A 20,796-nucleotide genomic window follows, 5' to 3' on the forward strand; every position below is an offset into this window, starting at 1 on the left:
TTCTTGACATCCGCAGCAGTTCTATGTGTCTTGAGCTTCTTTCTGGTGTTACACATCTTACCTTGTGTCTGATCTAGTTGTCACATTCATGTGTACACGAAAGAGTGAGCCTGCAGCAAAAAATTCATAGTAAAATAGCAGATAGCTTAACATGGGAAGACTGATAAATGTTGGGACTTGATTTCTCTACTAGGGTCTTTCCCCGCATTAATTTGGCCAAGCTAAACCTAAGGCTACTAGTAGTGAGACAATGTTTCATGAACAGTGTAACTGTTAATGCTGGTGATCTACCTCATTCAGAGACTAACAGCCCAGACCTAAAGAACTCATGTGATCTCCAAACACCAATCAGTACTTCGACAACTTTTCCCAAAGCTATCCAAACATGATGACACTCACGCAGATTTTGTGCACTCTCCCTGTCGCTACAAATAGTTGTGAGTATAGCAAGCTATAGCTACAAAACTGCTCAAAACCTATCTGTGTTCATTGACCAGTGACAGGATGACATCACTGGTGCTATTGTTTGTACATAAGCAGATTGGCAGATTCCACAACATTGTGGCTGTTGTGGCTGACTTGTTTGTCAAGAGGAATCTTCGTCGCATGACCATACATTTCTCACAGCTCATGGCTATAATTAGTTGAAAAGCCTATGACATAGTGTAGCTATTCTTAAAAGTGTGTAAGTGTTTCTGTTTTACTCTGCAATACTATTGTTGCACTATCTTAAAGAACAGTTCACTGATTGATGCACGCGCAGCAGACATTAACGTACGTTAAGGCCTTGGGCTGTGGACCAAACGCTTGCTGTGTTGCGCGGCGCATTGTTTTGGTCTTGCTTTCCGAGGCCAACTACTAGAGCACACACGAGACGGATCTAGATACTTCAGGCAACTCTGACAGTGAAAGAGAACAAGTTACAGTTCATAAGCAACTCAGTCGTTCGTACGTTGTACACACCAGAGCGTCTACATCGATAGACGATATCCCTAAGGCCGCAGCTTGATTTCTTGTGACACGCCCCAAAAATCAGAGGAGGCAAAGGCGTCCGCTGCCTCATCCTGGACACGGCTAATTAGAGAAAGAACCTTGTCGTGCCTACATTTGTACAGATTCAAACCACAACCAGTTCCAATGCATTAAGAATGTGCCAAGTGATTGAGGCTGTAACATAACTGTCAACTGCATGGAGACAATCTTTTTCCATAACACAAGGTTATCGTCGCACTAGGCAAAGCATAGTATCATGAATAGAAATTGTATTGTCCACTTGAACAGTCCATCTGGTAATACCATATTAGAGATAATACTCACTGAATGACTCTATAGTACATTGATCAATGCACTTAGCATGCACTGCAACAAGTGACAATAAATAGCTCATATGTGTCTCGTACTTGGTATGCAATAATTGCTTCTTGATATTTGCTGCTACAGATCTGGATGTACATTGAATGACGTGCCAAGTAGACTCCACATGATCATCTTGAACAACTTGCAATTGCTCAGTCTTTCGCACTTTCCTCCATGTTTCTTTCTACAAATGGAGGCCATGCTACAGTACAAAAGGACTTGCGTGATGCGAAAAGCACACAGAAACGTGGTTCACCGCACATAATCACGTGACACAACGTGCCTTCATCCTACAGCCGAACCATCGCCGTATGTGTGCTTTTCGCTGCCAATTGAAGGCAAGTCAGTGATGCTAACGCACATTTTACTTCTGCCTAAGCAAGTATCAATGTCTAGACGAAGCAGGAAAACAAAACCTACACCTAGTGGACGTTATTTGGAAAACCGCCTCGTACAATTGTTTTCTAACCTTAGCATAATGCTCCGCTATCAAGTTTGCTCTGAGATAGCGCCAAACTTCCCAACTTGATGTGTGACCAGAAACGTTAGCACCGAGGGCGGAGTCAGAGATGTGCACCACCAGTGAAGTGTTCTCTTAAGTACAATCATTACAATGGAATTGAATAACATTATTAGTTTATATCATTAAACAATTGATCACATCATCAATACCCCTGTGAGTGACCCTGCGTACGCCACTGAATTGCCTCTCTCCTCTCAGAAGTATATATATGAGTACCAGGTCTTTGACTGGGGATGACAAAGCCCCCTGTCTATCAGCCACTCGGGTCTGATGAGACTTCAGGTGACCACACCACAGTTGGCGTCGCAGTCGCTGCTCCTGCGAGTACCAAGGCTAGAGTGTCCAACCGGATGTCTCCCCCCAGAAGGACAAAGACCGGCTGGAGACATTCGCCACTCAAAGGAAACCGCCGACTCTCTATCCTCCAATAAGGATTTTACACGTTTGGTTAGTGTTTATGCATCCACGAAACTGATGAAAGCAATGCACATCGCTATTGGCTCTCTGCTAATGCGATTTGTAAGTGAGTTGTAAATCCATCATGCCGTCTGATATCACATTTTGTTACCGTTTGAGCTACACCTGCATGTTGTCTTCTTTTGTCTTCGTTTTCTTACTTCGATCAATAGGCAGCTTCTACTTGCTGAGGGTGTTGTATGTTGCATGCATTGAACGAGTAGACACAAGGCAACACGCAAAGGTATGATTTGTGTGCGTTGCAGTCAACCATTGGTTGGCCTCTCTGGTAAGCTTTGAGTCTCGTGCTCTTTGAACGAGAGAAAGACAACGAGAAGAGCTGGAAAGAGTTGACCTGTTGTTCGTAGACTTGGATGCACGTGTCAAAACTACAGGCACTTGTGTCAGAGCAAAATTACATTAGCAAAGAGCTAAAAGCAACGTGCATCCCTATCGAGGATGCATAAATATTAAACGACACTCTGATTGGAGGATATACAGTGTCGGCAGTTTGTTTGAGTGGCGAACATCTCCAGCCAGTCTTTCTCCTCCTGGTGGCGAGTTGACCGGCTGCATACTCCAGCATAGCGAGTACCTGACCGGCTCCAGTAGATTGCTGAGTGCGACCCATAGCTACAGGAACCCAGCCACCTGGCAGGGGCATGCCTGTGACTAAACACTTCACTGGAGTGTTAAACGTTGAGGCTACCTTTGATCTGCCTCATATAGAGAACCTGAAACAACAAGAGGAACTCATTGACCTGACTTGCCTTCCCGACCTGAAAGAGCTAACGTCAGCCATTGAGATGTTAAAACCAAACAAAGCGGCTGGTACTAATGGTATATTACCAGAAATGGTAAAATGCCCTGGTCTTAATTTCAAGCAAGCTCTTCTTGACTTGGTGCATGATGTGTGGAAAGGACGTGTGGTAAAGGAATGGGCAGATTGCAATCATAGTTACCATTCCTAAAAAGGGGTCTCTCCAACACTGTGACAATTGGAGAGGAATAAGTCTTGTAGATGTTGTTGGGAAGACTGTCGCTGGAATTCTCAAATGTCGCCTAGCTGACTTTGCAGAAACTCGTCTTTTAGAGTCACAATGCGGTTTTCGCAATGGAGAGGCTGTGAAGACATGATCTTCTGCTTACGACAGGTAATGGAGAAAACAAGAGAGCACAACACCAAAGGTTTTGCAGTATTTGTGAACATCAAAAGCGTATGACTTTGTACCTAGAGAGGCTCTCTATTCAGTTCTAAAGAAAGCAGGTATTCCATCGTCACTGATTACAGTTGTTCGATCCTTTCATGACCAGATGTCAGCGGTAGTCAAGTATGAAAGTAACCTTGGAGAGGAAATTCAAGTACGAAATGATCTACAGCAGGGATGTGTTTGGCACCAATTTTATTCAATATATACATCAACTGTGTGACGAGAGAGTGGAGAGAGAAAGTGAAAGATACAAGCATTACATTCAAGTATGACATGACCAAGTCTTTGGCTGGAAGATATAAAAAAAGAACGTTCCTGACGGGATGGTAATGGAATTGCAGTTTGCTGATGACTCAGCATTACTAACAGAAACACGAGAGAGTGCAGAGGCAGCAATCCAAAACTTTGCCTCAATTGCTGCAAGCTATGGGTTGACGGTGAGTTATGAAAAGACAAAGTTGATGACTTATGGTCCCAAACTGTGTGTTGAAGATGCTGGGGATATTGATATAGGGATTCCCGGTCACAGTGTGCAACATGTAAAACAGTTCAAATATCTCGGTTCTATCGTATCAGATAATTTGAGCTTAGACCTGGACATAACAGAAAGAATTGCACAAGCAGTAAAGTGCTTTGGAGCACTAAAAGAAGCTGTCTTTCAGTCTCCCCATGTAACATCTGAAACAAAATGTGCTGTTCCAGTCAACTTTCTTATCAGTTCTACTGTATGGGTCATCTTCTTGGGCCGTGACTAGAAGAGATATCACAAGGCTTATCACATTTACAAATCAATGTCAATGTTCCATGCTGGGCATAGACAAGTTCAAACAACAATTGGAACGAATCATATCAAATGACATCAGACACAAGCTTGGCAATCTTGAAACTGCAGAACACTCTTTGATGGCTCAGGGGCTTAGATGGCTTGGTCATCTAGAACGTATGGAAGATCATAGTCTGCCCAAGCAGCTGCTTCATGCGTGGCTACCATCAACTTGTCCAGCGCATGGGATCAGACTAAGGTGGAAAGACAGAATTGTATGACCTCAAATGGTTGGCCTAACAAGCACCTGGTCCCAGCTTACGCAGGACAGGCAGAAGTGGAAGAACGTCTGTGCTAGCAAAATTAACTCAATCGTCACTTCAAGAGTCGAACTAGAAAATGCCCAAAGTAGTCAGAAGGCTCGTGACAGAGCCGATCCCAGCAGATGTCAAGACCAACAGCCTCTGCTGTGCACTACCTGCAAGCGACTGTTTAAGTCACAAACAGGGAAAAAAGACACAATTGCAACAGAGGACAAAATCACCCACAAGAAAAGACATAAATGTCATCAATGTATTTAGATTTGTGACGTATTTACCAGATAGTGACTTTCATTTTCTTATGCATTTCACATTTCGCCATCATCCATGTGGATGGGCAGTTGAAGGTTGAGGGTGTGTGTGTGTGTGTGTGTGTGTGTGTGTGTGTGTGTGTGTGTGTGTGTGTGTGTGTGTGTGTGTGTGTGTGTGTGTGGTCTATGGTGTATGCCTGCAGAGTAAAACAAGGTCCTGATTTGAAAGGGATCACAAGTTAGTTGTCATCAAGCTGGTATTGAATCTGGTGACAAAACAAGCAAATAGAGTAAGGAGAGATGTCCGGGGAGACCCAAACCCTTAAGTGAATACAGGGCTAGTATAATTGGAAACCAAATTCTTACACAGATCTAGCAACACCGTCGCAGACAGATCGTCTCAATTTAGCAAAGCAGTTACGGATTCAGCAAGAGAACATCTTGTAGCACCAAGAATGGCAAAGAACAATTGGATTTCTGAGTAAACTTGGATTTGATTGATAAGAAACGCGTCGCTCACATCCATTGGATGCGTTCTCAGGATAAACAAAAATCACTTGCTAAATATACTAAATTTCAAAGACTCATTGGTAAAAAAAATTCTGTAAGAAAGGACACACAGGAGTGGCTAATCGAGAAATGAGAAATTTAGAAAGTGATTGTAAACAACACAAGCATGGTGAGTTCTTTAGGAAACTCAGGAAGTTTGAGGTGTCTGTGCAGACCCCTGATGTGACCTTAGATGAACATGGTCGTAAATTGTTGAGAACTAAAGTTCAATTAGTTTGTTGGCAATGCCACTTTGAGTCAGTGTTGAAAGTGACACATCCTGTGACCTTGGGCACCGGTGTTTCTCCTTGTTTGGTTCTTGGCACTCCAATCAATGATGAAGAAATTATAGAGGGCCATTAGAAAGTTGAAGAATGGTAAAGAATGGTAAGGTAACTGGTCAGGACGGCTATAGCGGCAGAGTTTCTCAAAGCTGGACCACCTGAACTTGTTGACTGACTAATTGAGATTAGTCAATTGATCTGGAAGACTAGTAAAGTTCCTCAAGAATGGAAAGATTCGATTCTGATTCCATTATCAAAAAAGAACAACAGTCTGGTATGTGTTAAATATCGTGGAATATCATAACTCAGTATTCCTGGGAAAGTCCTTGCCAATGTTTTGTTAGGTCGGCTAAGACCAGTGATAGAACATTCTCCTTTGGAAGAGCAATGCGGTTTTCGACCTCAAACTGGAACAATTGACCAGATTAGGGTATTGCTACAAGTCATTGAGAAGGCTATAAGGCACAGATCCAACTTACATATTTGTTCTGTTGACCTCTGCAAAGAATTTGACTCTGTACCAAGACATGCTCTCACTAACATTCTCAAAGATTCTGGTATAGAAGTTGAAGTGATTAGATTGTTGACATGCACAATGGTACAGGCTGCATTGTACAAAATAGGGAGAATCTCATCAAAGCTTGAAGTAACCACAGGTGTCCATCAAGGGTCTGTGTTGTCTCCAATCTTGTTCAATTTGTTTATGAACAGAATTATGAGTGGTTACCAACAATCAAATTAAGACATTTGACACATTTGCAGAACAAGATATGCTTACGTATACTTTCAACTGATTAAATGATAAATTTTATCGAACGCATTGGTAACTCTTTCGATCGAGGCTCCAACTTCTAGAATATCTACCCTAGATCGTAGTTTGCAAAGCGTGCTGTTTGGTTCAGTAGCTGAAACACTTATGCAAAACTTACTCATACTTATCAGGCGGGCAACACTTCTATCGCGACGCTGAAGAGTTTTCTCGCCATCACGTGTAACATCATGACATCGACAGCATGTCCGTGATTCCGCAGAAGTGCGGTGGAAGCCAAAACAGATCCGGACAGCAAAGTAGATCTGAACGCTGATACCGCTCGTCTCCTCATCCTTTTATTAGTGTTCATGCACAACAGACCACGTATGAATAACTGTTTTACCAGACCCCGAAGGAGGCCCTGTCGTAAAAACTGGTGTCAACTGTAACTTTGCATTGCAGTTCTTGTCACTTCCATAAGCGCATGCAGCCATTGCTTTTTTGTAGCAAATGTACTTTAGTAGCGCTCGTCTCTGAAATGTTGCATTAACTCAAATCTCTAAAATGTCTCTTTAAGGGTGGTGGCATTGATTGCTTACAGAACAGATGGTGGCCTATATTCATGAACTATCGAGTAAAACCTGAAGGGACTAATAAGATCAAAGCTCCCGTGTATGCTCATGATTTGGCTCTAATAGGTACTTCAAATAGTGAGTTGCAACAGATTGTGAATGCTTTCCATGATGCTTGTATGAATTAGGGTATGAGGATCAACACTGAAAAAAACTAAATCTTGAGCATTAGTGCTGAACAAGTAAACATCTTGATAGCTAGTCGTGTTCTGGAAAATGTTTCTGAATATTGCTATCTGAGCAGCATTGTGACTACATCTGGAGATTGTTATGCAGAGATTGTTGAACGAATTCAGAAAGCTAGCAGGACATTTTTTCTTGGAAACATAGAGTTTTCACAAACTGAGCATTTAGCAAGAACACAAACTGTGAGCCTTTAGATAACTACTCTAGTAGTGCCAGGTTTATTATACGATTAACAGTTGGGCAATCACTCAAGCAGATATTCAAAGACTGACCACTTTTCATATGCCCTGAATTAGATCTATCTCAGTGTAACAAGACTGAACAAGACTGAACAAGATAAGAATATTGAAATACCACCAACTTGAAATCTACCAAGGAAGAACCAATTCAACACCAAGTGTGTGTGTGTGTGTGTGTTTGTGTGTGTGTGTGTGTGTGTGTGTGTGTGTGTGTGTGCGCGTGTGTGTGTGTGTGTGTGTGTGTGTGTGTGTGTGTGTGTGTGTGTGTGTGTGTGTGTGTGTGTGTGTGTGTGTGTGTGTGTCGTGTCCGTCGATCCTCATATATGCATTCATCCTACGTGTATTTGAGCAGCCCTTCCAGCGTATTCTTCCATATCACTACACATTTATCTGGTCCTCCCGAAGCAAATCGTTGTCCATCTTTAGCGTAAGCCAAACAGTAAACCAAGTCTTTGTGTCCCTTCAATGACTGAATGAGAGAGCCATCTAATGTATTGTACACCTTAGCAACGACATTTACGTCACGCCCATTCACAATCCAAACTGCCTATTCGCCTCACTAGAACACGACTGCCTGCTGCAACCACTAGTTGCGATCCATCTGCATTGAAACATACATCATAGATCCTACGAGGCACAAACGTAATATAAATAGGGCGCTCGACCGACGTAGTGCATTTCCTTAGCATTCAGAAAGCCTAGACTCTAGAAACACTCACGTTTGTTCTTGATCATCTTTGTCTTTTACCTTCTCTACCCACAAAGGAGTAACTCTCATCTGGAATAGCGCCTAATCGAAAACTGTTTTGCGTAGGTGTGGTTTAGCGCGTTAGCTCAAAACATCTACACCTCTAGCCCGGATATCCGGGCCTCGGGTAATGACTGATACGAGAACGGTGCAGAAAAGTGACGAAGACAAAGATACACAGAAAGAATATGTAGATCTAATGCATTCTAGCAGTTCGCAAGACGGAGAAAACGAGTGCGCCCTTATAGATGGTAAAGAAACTTCGCTTTTGCTCTGTCTGGCATGGTTGGGCGTTACTCTATATATCTCTTGATGCTTTCTCTGTTTTCTTGTGGTACGTTTGTCTGTATGTCTGTACGTATTCTGCACGTGTAAGCAGTTGTTTCGCTGTTCCCACTTGCACATTCATGACAATTCATGCATGTATACGTACGTAGTGGTATTCTAGCATGTGTAGAGCTCAAGCATGCTCGGCACATCAGTTGCACTTCTGTTCCCTAGAAAGTGGTGAAGATTTGAATATTGAAGAAAAGAAAAGTATTGAGGATGGAAGTGAGGACTTAGACCAGAACATCTTTCTAGATGATGATGAACCTATTGAAGTCTATGGAGAAGGTAAGTAACGAAGAGGAGCAATTTAGCCACATATGTTTGTAAATTTGATGCACTAACACCAGAAATTAAGTTAATGACAATGCAATGCAATGCAGCATGTGCTTTTGTTTCCAAAAGGTAGTGCAACAACTGTTCGTTGTTCCTTTGCAAGAATGCAGGAACCATTAGCATCCAGCCATGGTGGTAGTTGTTATTTGTGTAGTGTGTGTGTGTGTGTGTGTGTGTGTGTGTGTGTGTGTGTGTGTGTGTGTGTGCACGCGCACACTTTTGGAGGCAAGCCTGGACTGTGTTAGGTAGCTTTTAGCAGGACAGGACAGGACAGGTGTACATGCATGTGTGGTGTCTGTAGCTCAACTGTCAGAGAATTGCATTTGGAGATTTCAAACATTCTGGAAAGATCACAGGGCATGTTAAAAAATTGTTTCTTGCGGGTCAATTATCCACCATATTGCACAATGGGCTAGGTAGGACATCGTGCACCTGATTTGTTGCATCACATGATCAACATCGACTTTTGACATTGATATGGAAACTAAGACTCTATAAGACTTGCACTAAACCAGTTATATTGTAAACCTAAACTGATTTTCCGAAACTGTTTTGTAGTAAATTTAGTATATGGTTTAAGTTTATCTGTCATGTGTACTTGAAGATGGCTGCTGATGCCATTTCAATAGTATCTAAAATTATTTGGTGGTATGGGATTGCCTTGAAAAGAAGAAAGTATCATCAAATATAGGAAAGAAATCAGCAGCTACTGCATGTGCCTAGATGCTGAATTTGCAGTGTCAGTGACAATGGAAAGTTGCTCTGACTCGGCAACAAAGCAGCCCAATGTATGATAGCAAGCATATTTTGAGGAATGCTGCACCATTGCGAAATGGATTTTTCCAGATACCTCGCACATCCCAGATGGGAAGTCCATAGCAGAAACAGTCATCTTCCTGAACTGGTTTAGTTTATGAACTTGTTTAATTAAGCCATTAACAATGGAGCTAGTGGAAACACAGCTGCTAATGAGACATACTGTACACATATAGACTTGGACAAAATTATAGGGACACCTGACATTTTTGTGTCTAGTCTAACTTTGGCACTGAATTTTTCTCTAGCAAAACCAAATGTTTTTCGAATTTCTTTTTTCATAGTAGAGAGTGAAAGCAATTTTGTGGGTCCTCTTATTAACATTATGAAAAAAAGGCGAATCATCTGTTTTTGCGCATTGATTTCGCGCATGTCATCACAATTTGAATTGTTTTGCCATTTTAATCAATAAACAAACTTCAACGTATTCAAAAATCATGCGACACTAATTAATTACAAAAAATTCTGCTAAGACAAAACTAAAAAAGTTATAGCAACAAAAGAACATTGACATGCCACTTTCGGTCCACGTTTGACGTAGCAAAATCTCAAACTGCTACCGCCAAAATGTCAGCTGCACTAAAACCGCTGCCGTTGAGACCGCCAAACTTAGGCGATAAGTTAGCCTGAATGCTCAGCTGCACGCAGTTGCAGAGTCTTGTTCCATGCGATATTTCACGAGTTGCAGCGATGCCTCGAGGCAAACAGTCGTGTCCAAAAATGCGAGGGAAAATTGAAGCCCTTCACTCAGTTGGCCATTCTGTGCGTCAGATCGCAGCTTTTGTCCGCCGCTCCAGGAATTCGGTTCATCAGTGCCTGCAACGGCTTTCCCATGGCAGCAACGATTATGAAAAATGACCTGGACGTGGGAAGGCAACGACAATCCGGGAAGATCATCGACTGAAGAGACTGGCACTGCAGAACTGCAGAGCACCATCACGACTGCTCTTGTAGCAGCTGGCTGATGAAACCGGCAAGCAGGTGTCAAGTAGAACAGTCCGCCGTCGTCTCAGTGAGACAAGAGTAAACGCTTGGAGGCCTAGAAAAAAACCACTGCTAACAGAAAACAATCGGTGTTTGCGACTGGGATGGGCAACCACTCTCACACAATGGACTTTGGATGACTGGAAATCTGTTCTTTTTACAGATGAGTCAAAAGTCAGCATAGGATACGATGGTGCTCTGTATGTTTGGCGTCGCAAAGGTGAGGAATTTCTCCCTGAATGTTGTGACCGTACGGTCCAGCATGCGGCTAGTGTGATGGTGTGAGGATCGATGTGTTGGCATGGTTTGGGGTCTCTGGTGAAACTGGAAGGTCGTTTGGACAGCACGGTGTACCAACAGGTTCTGGAGGAGCATATGCTTACAGACGCAGCGGCACTGATAGGAGACGACTTTGTCTTCCAGTAGGACAACGCACCAATCCACACGTCTCGGTCAACAAGACAATGGCTACGCCAGCATGACGTCACACTGTTGGACTGGCCGCCAAACTCGCCTGATGTGAATCCAATCGAGAACTTGTGGCATGAACTCAAAACTGGTGCCAACCGTCGCGAACCGAGAACTGCAGCTGAGCTCTGGAATGCTTGACAAGAGGCGTGGCAGCAGATTCCAACCGTGCGTGTCTGGAACTTGGCAGAAAGTGTTCCGCGACGTCTGGACGCAATCAGGAGGGCAAGAGGCGGGAACACTCGGTACTGAGGAACTGGTGAAGGGCTTCAATTTTCCTTCGCGTTATTAAAACCGGCTTTTTTTAAAAGCCACTAGACAAATCAGAGAGAGTCTAACTTACAACGCTTACGCAGTCATGATGTCATACACTTTTAGGTCTCGTTTTCTGCAATGCGAAATGTAAAGGAAGCAATTTAGGGTCTACAGTATTTTCAAGAAACCTAACAATCAACGCGGTAACTATTAAGTTCTTAACAATATTGATAGTTGGTAAATTGTGACCTAATTATTGTGTTACTACATACATGTACCCACAGTGGGGTGTCCCTATAATTTTGTCCAAGTCTGTATATTAACTGGACATGTAACATTGTATTACTCAAATGCAGGAAATGTCAACATTATGTATTCATGCCATCATACATGCCAAGACATGAGCAATAATACATGGTCTTTGCTTGGTTAGGTCCGTTCCTAGAACTGTATATAAGACCGACATCTAACTGTGATTAGGCCAACATAAGCGCGTTCACACCGCTAATTACCTGAGGCCCGGATATCCTGGCTAAGGGTATAGTAGGCGGCTGATGTGCGACCGTTATTATGCTCAATTAGCGCAGATGCAAATGAAGCTATTCTGACCAATAGACAAGAAATGGTGCTATTACCAACCAGTAGACGAACGTGATGTCATCAGGCTCCACCTCTCTTTGTTTGGTAGCTGTGCTTACAAAAATTCGGCCATTGGGCGTCCGTCCTGTACGTGGTGTTTATATAATCCTTTGCTTTACGTGTTTAACACATAGAAACAATGCCTATAGTGTACATTTGCATGTGCATGTTTTCCCACCAACAACCAGGCATCGGGAGAGCAAAAGTATGATGCTGATTCAGGTGCCATGCATGCCGTACCAGTAGCTGGACCTGACTTATAACGTCTTGCTTGTTCCAGTGTTTCTGCATAGTGGATCTGCAGTCTGACAGCTTGAATTTTCTGCATGCGTGGCTGAGTGGCCGCGGTGTTATTGCAAGAGTCACTAGTATCATCTTTTGGTGCTCCACGGTAATTTGTGAAGGGGAATGTGTGTTGTCCACGACAGCGTGTCTGTTTGTCGGACGAAGTGACTGACCTGTAATAAGTACGCTAGTGCGTCTCTATTCATTTTTGTTATGGTATTCAAAGTCAGCAAACAGAGATGCCTAATGTACATTTGCATGTGCATGTTTTCCCACATTAATGGTTTGTTTAGGCTCTGTACCCAGATGAGTGTGCTTTATAGGCACGCCCATAGGCGAATTTTGTCTTCTTTGATCTTGTTTGCTTTGTTTATGTGCTGCTTTGTAAATTGATGTTTACATGTAGACTTCACATGGTTACGCTGTCAGTGGTTTAGAATGTTCCGTCTTTCGTCTTTCCGTGGTTCCAGGACCTTTGGTCTCTTTTGTCTGTGTGCGACGAGACATGTTGTTCTAGAATGATGTTTATGAGTTATCCAAGTTATCCCACTGTTTTCGGTGAGTAGCGACCGTAACTCTGTGGAATGTTGAAAGCTAGCGTGCTTTAAAGGAACACCCACAGGCAAATTTGGTGGACCTCTCAAGGCAGTCAAAATGTAACGGTAACTAGTCGAACGTCTCCAACGGGTAGTGCGTAGCTACAGTACAGGATAACACAACTTTCATGTCTTCTGTTTGACCTGACATTGAATGAAATCTTAGGAGTTACAACCTGCAGCAATGTTAATCCATGAAGTAGGTATGGTCGAAGGAATCAGTCGAATGCCGCCCGCCTCTACCTTCCTACTTGGGCTGATTTGTACCAGGAAAATGCATGTAAGCATTACTTCCACCACGGGAAAGCATGAAAGTTTACAATAAAAAGAGTCACGACCTCTCAGAGCTATCAGTGTGTGTAGCCAGATGTTGCACTCACAGTGGCTCAAGGCAGATATGTGGTGAATACGAGCTTAGAAGGTGCTTATTGGCTGAATAGTAAGACTGCCCAGGTAGCGCTGCGCTAGCTTCTGTACCTCCTCTGACAACAACCTGTGCCTATTTAGTTGTGGGCCTAAATGATTGCGGTTAGGCGGTGATAGCTGTGTAAATACGGTAAGCGTAACCACCACATGATGGGATTTCAATGAGTGTTCATTCCTCTTGACTGCCCTAGCTACACTGTACACATGTGTTAGCATGTGGTGTGCATGTACACCCGCCAAGGGTTTAGCACTGTATTGCTTCGCTATTCATTATAATTATTAAGTCATATTGGCACGTGAGTGCAATTAGCCTCCACAGTTTTATCCGTCATATACCTCAAGAATCCGTAAATGTCTTGACGAATCCAGTGCTTGGGTTTGAAGAGGGAGACATTTTGTTTGCTTTCTCTGACAGCTTCGAGACAACAGGAAGTTGGCACAAGGGGCTGCTCTTCCGTATTCGTCAGCACGTTGCTGCATTTATAGCAGCATCCGAACATATAACACCATATCAGAAACATCGGCGGCGTGATCTTTTGTATACTACCTCTCCTGCAACCACTACAGTAACGCCAAACACGGTTCTAATTTTTTTACCGCGTTCGAATGGTATTACACTAATCATGATTATAAGTTAAAGACCAGTGTGAACAGTGGTGTTAGTGCACTTAAGCCTGGTTCACAATACACCTCACGTCGCCTGAAAGGAGGCCGTTTCCGACGCGACGTGTTGGATTTTCCTATTCCAGCCAAACGGCCTCCTTTGACGCAACATGATGCGAGGTGTATTGTGAACCAGGCTTAACACAGAACTATATATAGGCCCAGTGTGAACACATTCTAATGTATTTACATCCTGGATTTATGGATGATCCGTGTTGGAAACAGACTGATAGGAAGAAACACATGCATAACTTGTCATTACCAAGTACACAAGCCTTAAAGGGCATGCATTCCTTGTACATAGAGTTTGCATTACCATCCACTGAACTGCAGAATACTGGTAATGTGCTGTTATGACATTTGAGAAGCCACTGTCTTTTCTAGGTCTTCCTCACAACATTGAAACAGATATTCCATTATTGGACCAAGATGTTCTTTATGACTTGGAGCAGCATGCCAAACGAGTCGCAGACAGCTTAGGTCTAATGACAGGCCACCTGACAAATGCCTTGCATTATGTAAGAGAAAACACATACCCATCAAGCACCAGGCTCTTCATTCCTGTTTCCTGTCAGTAGATGTCAGCAATAACCATGCATTGCATGGACTCGTATCAACAAGCAGCCACCGAACTTGGTCAAACAGTTGATGTTAGCATCAAAGTACGTTGACAATCCACATGGTAGAGCCATGTAATAACTGTATTGTGTTTGCAGACAATGTACGCATTAATTGCCAAATGTGAAGCTATTGCTAACAGCATGGAACCAGTTGAACAGCTGGCACAGCAAGTGTATCCTACAATCCTATTTGAAGCATTAATAATTAAGTTGTTTCAATCTCAGAGTGTTCCTTCACTGTTTATCAGATATGACATCAAAAGAACACTGGAAAGGCTAGAGAGACTGTGTAAATAACTATTATGTGCCCTTTGTTCATTTTCAATCCCAAGTGTAAATACTCAACAGACAAACCTGCATCCAACTTGTATTATATAAGCATACTGTCTTGTTGGATGGCATGTATTCATGCTACCTCTTATCAAATCATCAGTCTTATGTATGCAATTCTGCATAGGAAACCAGATTACAAGGTTTACAACAGAGTGCAGCCCTTTGACTTCTTTTTCTTCTTTGGGTTCTCTGGAGTCTTTCGATTGATTTGACGAACCAAGTCATGGAATATCTACAAAACAGTGAAACTGTCTGAGTCCACTACATAACTAACATGTTGGTTCAACAATTAGCAGTTCTAATAACACCTGACCTGCCATATGACATACATATGGGCTACACAAAATTACTTGACAAATAAGTTGTCACTATTTTGAACTGAATAAACACATACCAAGCCCAAACATGACACTACACCACAAGTAGGACTTTAGGTTATGCTGACATTGCTCTATGGTCAAAGTCTCATGTCAGTGATAAGAGCGCTGCAGAGGAGTCAGGCGAATGCCTGGGACGAGGCTAGTAATTAGGTGTATTGTGAGTCACTGGTACTGTATGGGTAACTGTCCACATGGTATAATTATCACCTTATGTACCAGTATAACCATTACCATTTGGTACTTCAATAACCTCTTCATCAGCTACCTCCACACGTTCTAAATATTGGATCTAATCTATCTTTACAGTTGAAATTTTCAAACCACTCAAACATACGTTATATGGAAACTGTTTCGCCATACACAACAAACTTAAAGGTATATTCCATTGTTTTTAGCACTTACACCCCCACAAACTTGCAAGATAGAAGGTTGGTCTGAACTACAGGTAAGCTGGATATGAGAGTACTTGATATTAGCCGAAAATAGCATGAAAACAGAGCGCATAGGATGGTGTGTGGAACATTCCATCGACGCGTGCTAGGCTAAGAGCCTCGCTAACGTCAAAATGCTAGAAGTCACTCGCAAGACATTGAGAAATGTGCTCATGGGTTACGAAACGGGTGTGGATGCACATGAATGGTTGAAGGAACCAACTGCACAGCATTTGTGTGCTTGCACTTATAACGTGACCTACTCATTGCTACCACGTGATCACCGTATGCACTCTGATATGTAGCGCTTGCATGTTCAAACCTGGTTTTGTGTAACCTACTTGGTGTCTTCGACCTGAGGAAAGATGACAAGTTGGTTTGCGCACGACCCGAACTCTGCTTCAACGAGATTACAAAATCGTTCCCATACGTTTTCCTTATTTGTAATGGTGACTACGCTCTAATATCCAGCTTTGACTGTGTTCAGCCCAACCTTCCAACTTGATTGCATATACTATGCAATCAAGTAGTATATGCAATCAAGTTTACGGGGGCGTAGCGCTAAATGATGGAGTGTACCTTTAAAGTCACACTCCAGAAATGCATGCCAGGCTACTGGCTCCACCTTTGCTGGCTAATGGAAAATACTGAGCCAAGTTGGGTATCTGGGCACTCTCTCAAAGCAAACCTGACAGATGTATGTTCATTAAGGTTGTTTCATAAGTTCCTTTCCGTGCAATTTATCTGCGTCTGGCAACATTCGAGAGAATTGGTATTTTGAGAGACTAGTTGGTGTTAAGGCAATGGACAATGCCGTCAATCGTTTTCTAACAGTTTACGAGGCACTTATCTCTACGCAGGAACACTTTCATGAATGCCCTCGATCACCAGACCTCACTATTTCAGTTGCACACTATGCTGAGCAGGAGTGTGCCTTTAGTGTCACAGCTGATTTAAACATTCCCAATTCAGTCATGTTGTCAAAGGCATGATTACTGAAGACGTCACTGTTCTATTTCTGGATTTATTTTCTTTGGCAACTACCCTCTACTGAGCTGTGTAGAAGTACTTTAAGTAAGGGGTTCCCATTTTCTAAAATATGCCCCTATAATTAGGAAAACCAAAATCACCCTGAAACATTCTTAAATTAATCAACATTTTCTATCTCCTACATGTCAATTAACCCCATTTCCTGCAAGGACTACCAAACCATTCACCATCTTCTCTAGCTCTTGCAAGAACTGTTCACACATGTGCATAAACACAAGGTGCCTTGACTAGCTGCATACAAACACCCATGTTTACTGTATACTCCAATAACATTCAGCCTGTATGTAATTTTAGTTTTCATATTTTCTCGTACATTCTTGTCCTCCATTATAACCTTGCTTTAAAAAGCTACAAGCACCCGTTGTCTGAGAGCATTCGAAATGTGATTTCTCCCTAACGGAGTCACTTTGGCTAGCGAATAAGGTATCATTGAACTTCTCACTTGTCACACTTGGTACTAAAGATACAAAATGTTATAAATGCATTTTAGTAGGAATGGCTACACAAATCAGCAAAAAGCGAACAAATAAGTGGATGGTTTAATACTGTACCAAATTGATGGTGCCATGACTAACTCAACATTACAGAAAATTGTAACAGTGTGAGTTACTCATGGCATCGTCAATTTGGTACAGTATCAAACTATCCACACTTGTTTGTTCGCTGTTTGCTGATTCGTGTAGCCATTCCTACTAAAATACATTTATAATGTTCTTGTATCAGCAGACGTGCCAAATTTTGTATCAGCCTTCTAGTGCCAAAATATCAGAGCACGCGCAGCACCCACTTTTGCCCAGGATAGTTTGCAACAAAGAAACGCAACCAGATCAGTTGGAGAAAGCGTGTGGAATGAGAAAACTGATCTGAAGAAAGTTAGTTAGTCAGTCAGACGAAATTACGGTATATTGCAAATACATTTAAAAATAAACCAAACGGTTTTAGCGGTTGAAACTTAGCACACATAGAGAAAAAAGCAGGAGACTTCAGGATTGCTATTTGTTTTTTGTAGTAGTGCTTCTGAGCAAAGATAGAAAGGGGGCGTAAACGAGCTTATGTATTGACACCCCAGCCATTCCTCGCCTCACAAGCCAAGCTCTTCCGCGCAGCCACTGATCTAAACACATGTGAATCATGCAAGGAGGAGGAGGAGGAGGAGGAGGAGGAGGAGGAGAGTTTTGTCGGAATTACTCCAGCACGAGAAGAGCCTGGTCGCTTTCAAGAACGTCACTATGACATAGGACCTGGATCCGTTTCATAGCTTGGATAAGGCTAATTCAATTGCTTAATAACCTCTTTAGAGTAATTGCATTTAATACCTAAAGGCAGAGCAGCCCTCTGCTGAGAGCTTATACCCAAAAGTAAAGTTGTTGTTCAGCAAAAGTGCTGGTGAATAATGGGCCTGGGAATGGCTTACATGAGACTGGTCTGGTGAACCTACACTAGCTCTTCAGCAGCGTTTCTTTCTGCTGAAGTCAAACTCATCTGCAGGTTAGAAACCGACGTAGCAGTGTTCACCAGTGGCCCACTCTTGCACGTCTACTCTGGCAGCTTGTCTGTGGCGGAAATCGTGTGAGAACTGCCAGCCCTGTTTCACTCAATGGTTCATCAAAGCAGTGGTATACAGCTTGTTGACTCTCCAGACGGGAACTGAGGCCACGTCATGATCAGATGGCGCAGTCTTTCTGACAGCTCTGAGCACTGACAGACATGAACGTGTGAGAGTACTTTTGACTTAGCAAGCAGCTCTTTTGAAGATATTGGCTGTAGATCTCAGGCGCAGGGAAAACCACAGTGCAGTAGACCATGTACACGAAGGGCAGAGTTGACTCATAGTTGCATGTTTGTGTACTATGCACAGACTCTGAGAGCTACACTGTACATACACTAATAGCGTAGAATACATGAGCTCAGTTCTCAAACTACCGCGATGCTGACTGATAGTCTATGACTCGGCAGTGTACTGCTGATAACGAGTCGTGACACCAGAATAAATGGCTGGGCTGTATATGTACGTACTAGAAGGAAACAATAATGTCGACTACATACTTCGTGCAAAACAAGCAAGTTCGTAAAGGGCAGCTGCATTGGTCACTCAAATTTCATACCTAGATGCTTAGCTAATCAAATTAGCCTTATCCAAGCTTTGAAACTGGATCTGGGGTTCTAGGTCATAATGATGCTGGCGCAATTCAGGCAGAAGCTCCTCCTCCTCTCAAGAGCCTGGCTTGTGAGGTTAATCAATACCCACACAAGCTCCCCCCTCCCCCTAGCCAGTGATTGATTACACAACTACATGTGTATATTTAGAAAGTTGTAACAGGTAGGTCAGGTGCCACATTACTCTCAGGTGTTGACATTAGAATGTCAAGTGTCCCTCCCAATACTTCTGAACCACAAATAACCAATATACACTAATTTAAGTGCTTCATAAATAAGGATTTTTAAAAGAATGTGCTACCAGTTCCAGAAATTGGTAATAAGAGAACGTAAACTTGTAGGGTAGCTGGCCAACTTGATGAATAAGATAAATACCACCAACTAAGAAGACTACAAAACAACTTGTGGTTAAATGTGGTCTAAAAGACAAATTTCAGGGACAGTTTTCATACAAAAATGCATATTTGCAGTACATAAGCAATAAGATGCATGACATTAACAATAAAAACACAACTTTTAGGTGCAACCACACCTTACCTAGATATTAATTAAATATTATTACATTGTAATCTAATTCTTAGCACCTCATTGACATTGATCTTCTGCTTTGCTGAGGTTTCCAGGAATTCACAATTCCAGCTTCTTGCTAGTTGCTGTCCTTGGTCCTTCCCCACAACACGTTCATCCTCCAGATCACACTTATTACCAACAAGAATCATGGGAACCTAAACCCAATGTGTCAATCACATCCCTCCCTAGACATGACGTAACGACCTACGTCTTCGGTGTCTTTCACCCGCAAAATTTGTTCGCGCAAATCTTGAAGGTCGTTGAACGTCGACTGCGACGTAATAGAATAAACGAGTACAAATCCTTGTCCATTCTTCATGTACAAGTCGCGCATGGCCGTAAATTGTTCCTACAAGAGACGTTCGATCTATCTCTTACGTGCGACATTTCGACCACCACTCACCGTTCCCGCAGTGTCCAGAATCTCCAACATGCACTGCTGTCCGTCTACTTCTACTTGCTGAACACCCACAAACACGACAACAAGCAAACGATTAGCCACAACTCGGAATCCGTAATAAAGGCATCCGGAAGCTAGTCATTACGCTGTCTGCTGACGCTCACCTTACGATACGAGTCCTCTATCGTCGGGTCGTACTTCTCTACAAATATCCCTTGCACAAACTGGACAGTCTACAACAATAACAACACACACACACTAGTCAAATTGACACCTTGTATGGGGACCCTCGCACAACAGATTTCCACATCAGTAATACTCGTATGGATTTCAGTCACTGTGACCGTATGACATGTGTAAACTCACCAGAGCTGATTTTCCAACTCCTCCTGATCCCAAAACCACGAGTTTGTATTCGCGCATTGCAGAAGCTCTACAAACAGAAATAACAAGCACATGAATATGAACTGGATCTGAACTACACTATCACAACGCGAGATACACGCAACGTAGATCCGTAGATACAATCTGTGCATTTCAACTGAAAACTTCCCTATACGATCGTAACACAACGAACAAGCTCAACGACAACACGTACCGACACCTACCACAATACGCTATTAGCAAACACACACGGCACTGACTTACCAAGACACTGACAAATTGAAGTATGAGCGGTTCAACGATGGGTGGAGTACGACCTTTTCGTTATTCGACTGTACACATGCGCATTTGATGACATTTATTGTAAACGCCCTCTTTGCGATACGCAAGTCTCATTGGCTGTTTCC

General features: G+C 42.7%; 4 protein-coding genes across 4 annotated transcripts; 2 read left to right on the forward strand and 2 right to left on the reverse strand.

Annotated features, from left to right (window-relative positions):
* The first annotated feature begins 3,729 nt into the window (after positions 1-3,729).
* On the forward strand, positions 3,730-4,500 carry LOC134197632 (uncharacterized). The gene has a single exon (XM_062666976.1). The coding sequence runs from the start codon at positions 3,870-3,872 to the stop codon at positions 4,299-4,301; it is 432 nt and encodes a 143-aa protein (XP_062522960.1). The 5' UTR covers positions 3,730-3,869; the 3' UTR covers positions 4,302-4,500.
* A 567-nt stretch (positions 4,501-5,067) lies between these two features.
* On the reverse strand, positions 5,068-8,377 carry LOC134196956 (intraflagellar transport protein 122 homolog). Its single transcript, XM_062666182.1, has 4 exons — positions 8,241-8,377; positions 8,082-8,148; positions 7,860-8,023; positions 5,068-7,650 (listed from the first exon to the last, which is right to left on the reverse strand). The coding sequence occupies exons 1-4, from the start codon at positions 8,297-8,299 to the stop codon at positions 7,581-7,583; spliced, it is 360 nt and encodes a 119-aa protein (XP_062522166.1). The 5' UTR covers positions 8,300-8,377; the 3' UTR covers positions 5,068-7,580.
* A 12-nt stretch (positions 8,378-8,389) lies between these two features.
* LOC134196954 (BLOC-1-related complex subunit 6-like) lies at positions 8,390-15,150 on the forward strand. Its single transcript, XM_062666180.1, has 6 exons — positions 8,390-8,520; positions 8,771-8,884; positions 14,449-14,582; positions 14,643-14,726; positions 14,781-14,857; positions 14,933-15,150. Exons 1-6 carry the CDS (start codon positions 8,400-8,402, stop codon positions 14,979-14,981), a joined length of 579 nt encoding a protein of 192 aa, XP_062522164.1. The 5' UTR covers positions 8,390-8,399; the 3' UTR covers positions 14,982-15,150.
* On the reverse strand, positions 14,975-20,738 carry LOC134196955 (ras-related protein Rap-1b). The gene is made up of 7 exons (XM_062666181.1): positions 20,654-20,738; positions 20,372-20,438; positions 20,170-20,238; positions 20,009-20,065; positions 19,814-19,954; positions 19,620-19,760; positions 14,975-15,249 (listed from the first exon to the last, which is right to left on the reverse strand). Exons 2-7 carry the CDS (start codon positions 20,426-20,428, stop codon positions 15,160-15,162), a joined length of 555 nt encoding a protein of 184 aa, XP_062522165.1. The 5' UTR covers positions 20,429-20,438; positions 20,654-20,738; the 3' UTR covers positions 14,975-15,159.
* Positions 20,739-20,796: the final 58 nt, after the last annotated feature.

This window comes from Corticium candelabrum, chromosome 22, assembly GCF_963422355.1.
Source record: "Corticium candelabrum chromosome 22, ooCorCand1.1, whole genome shotgun sequence".
In the NCBI taxonomy this organism is placed as follows: domain Eukaryota; kingdom Metazoa; phylum Porifera; class Homoscleromorpha; order Homosclerophorida; family Plakinidae; genus Corticium; species Corticium candelabrum.

What these genes read in the sequence shown, in the direction of transcription:
- LOC134197632 (XM_062666976.1), top strand. Translation starts at nt 3,870, where the DNA reads ATGGTAATGGAATTGCAGTTTGCTGATGACTCAGCATTACTAACAGAA.
- LOC134196956 (XM_062666182.1), bottom strand. Translation starts at nt 8,299, where the DNA reads ATGAGAGTTACTCCTTTGTGGGTAGAGAAGGTAAAAGACAAAGATGAT. An exon ending in AAAGATGATCAAGAACAAAC is followed by an intron (nt 8,149 to 8,240) that starts GTGAGTGTTTCT and finishes TGTGCCTCGTAG; the next exon opens with GATCTATGATGTATGTTTCA. An exon ending in CAGCAGGCAGTCGTGTTCTA is followed by an intron (nt 8,024 to 8,081) that starts GTGAGGCGAATA and finishes GTCGTTGCTAAG; the next exon opens with GTGTACAATACATTAGATGG.
- LOC134196954 (XM_062666180.1), top strand. Translation starts at nt 8,400, where the DNA reads ATGACTGATACGAGAACGGTGCAGAAAAGTGACGAAGACAAAGATACA. An exon ending in TATTGAAGTCTATGGAGAAG is followed by an intron (nt 8,885 to 14,448) that starts GTAAGTAACGAA and finishes TGTCTTTTCTAG; the next exon opens with GTCTTCCTCACAACATTGAA. An exon ending in GAACAGCTGGCACAGCAAGT is followed by an intron (nt 14,858 to 14,932) that starts GTATCCTACAAT and finishes ACTGTTTATCAG; the next exon opens with ATATGACATCAAAAGAACAC.
- LOC134196955 (XM_062666181.1), bottom strand. Translation starts at nt 20,428, where the DNA reads ATGCGCGAATACAAACTCGTGGTTTTGGGATCAGGAGGAGTTGGAAAA. An exon ending in TTCTGGACACTGCGGGAACG is followed by an intron (nt 19,955 to 20,008) that starts GTGAGTGGTGGT and finishes CGTCTCTTGTAG; the next exon opens with GAACAATTTACGGCCATGCG. An exon ending in AGAAGATCAATGTCAATGAG is followed by an intron (nt 15,250 to 19,619) that starts GTGCTAAGAATT and finishes ACTGTTTTGTAG; the next exon opens with ATATTCCATGACTTGGTTCG.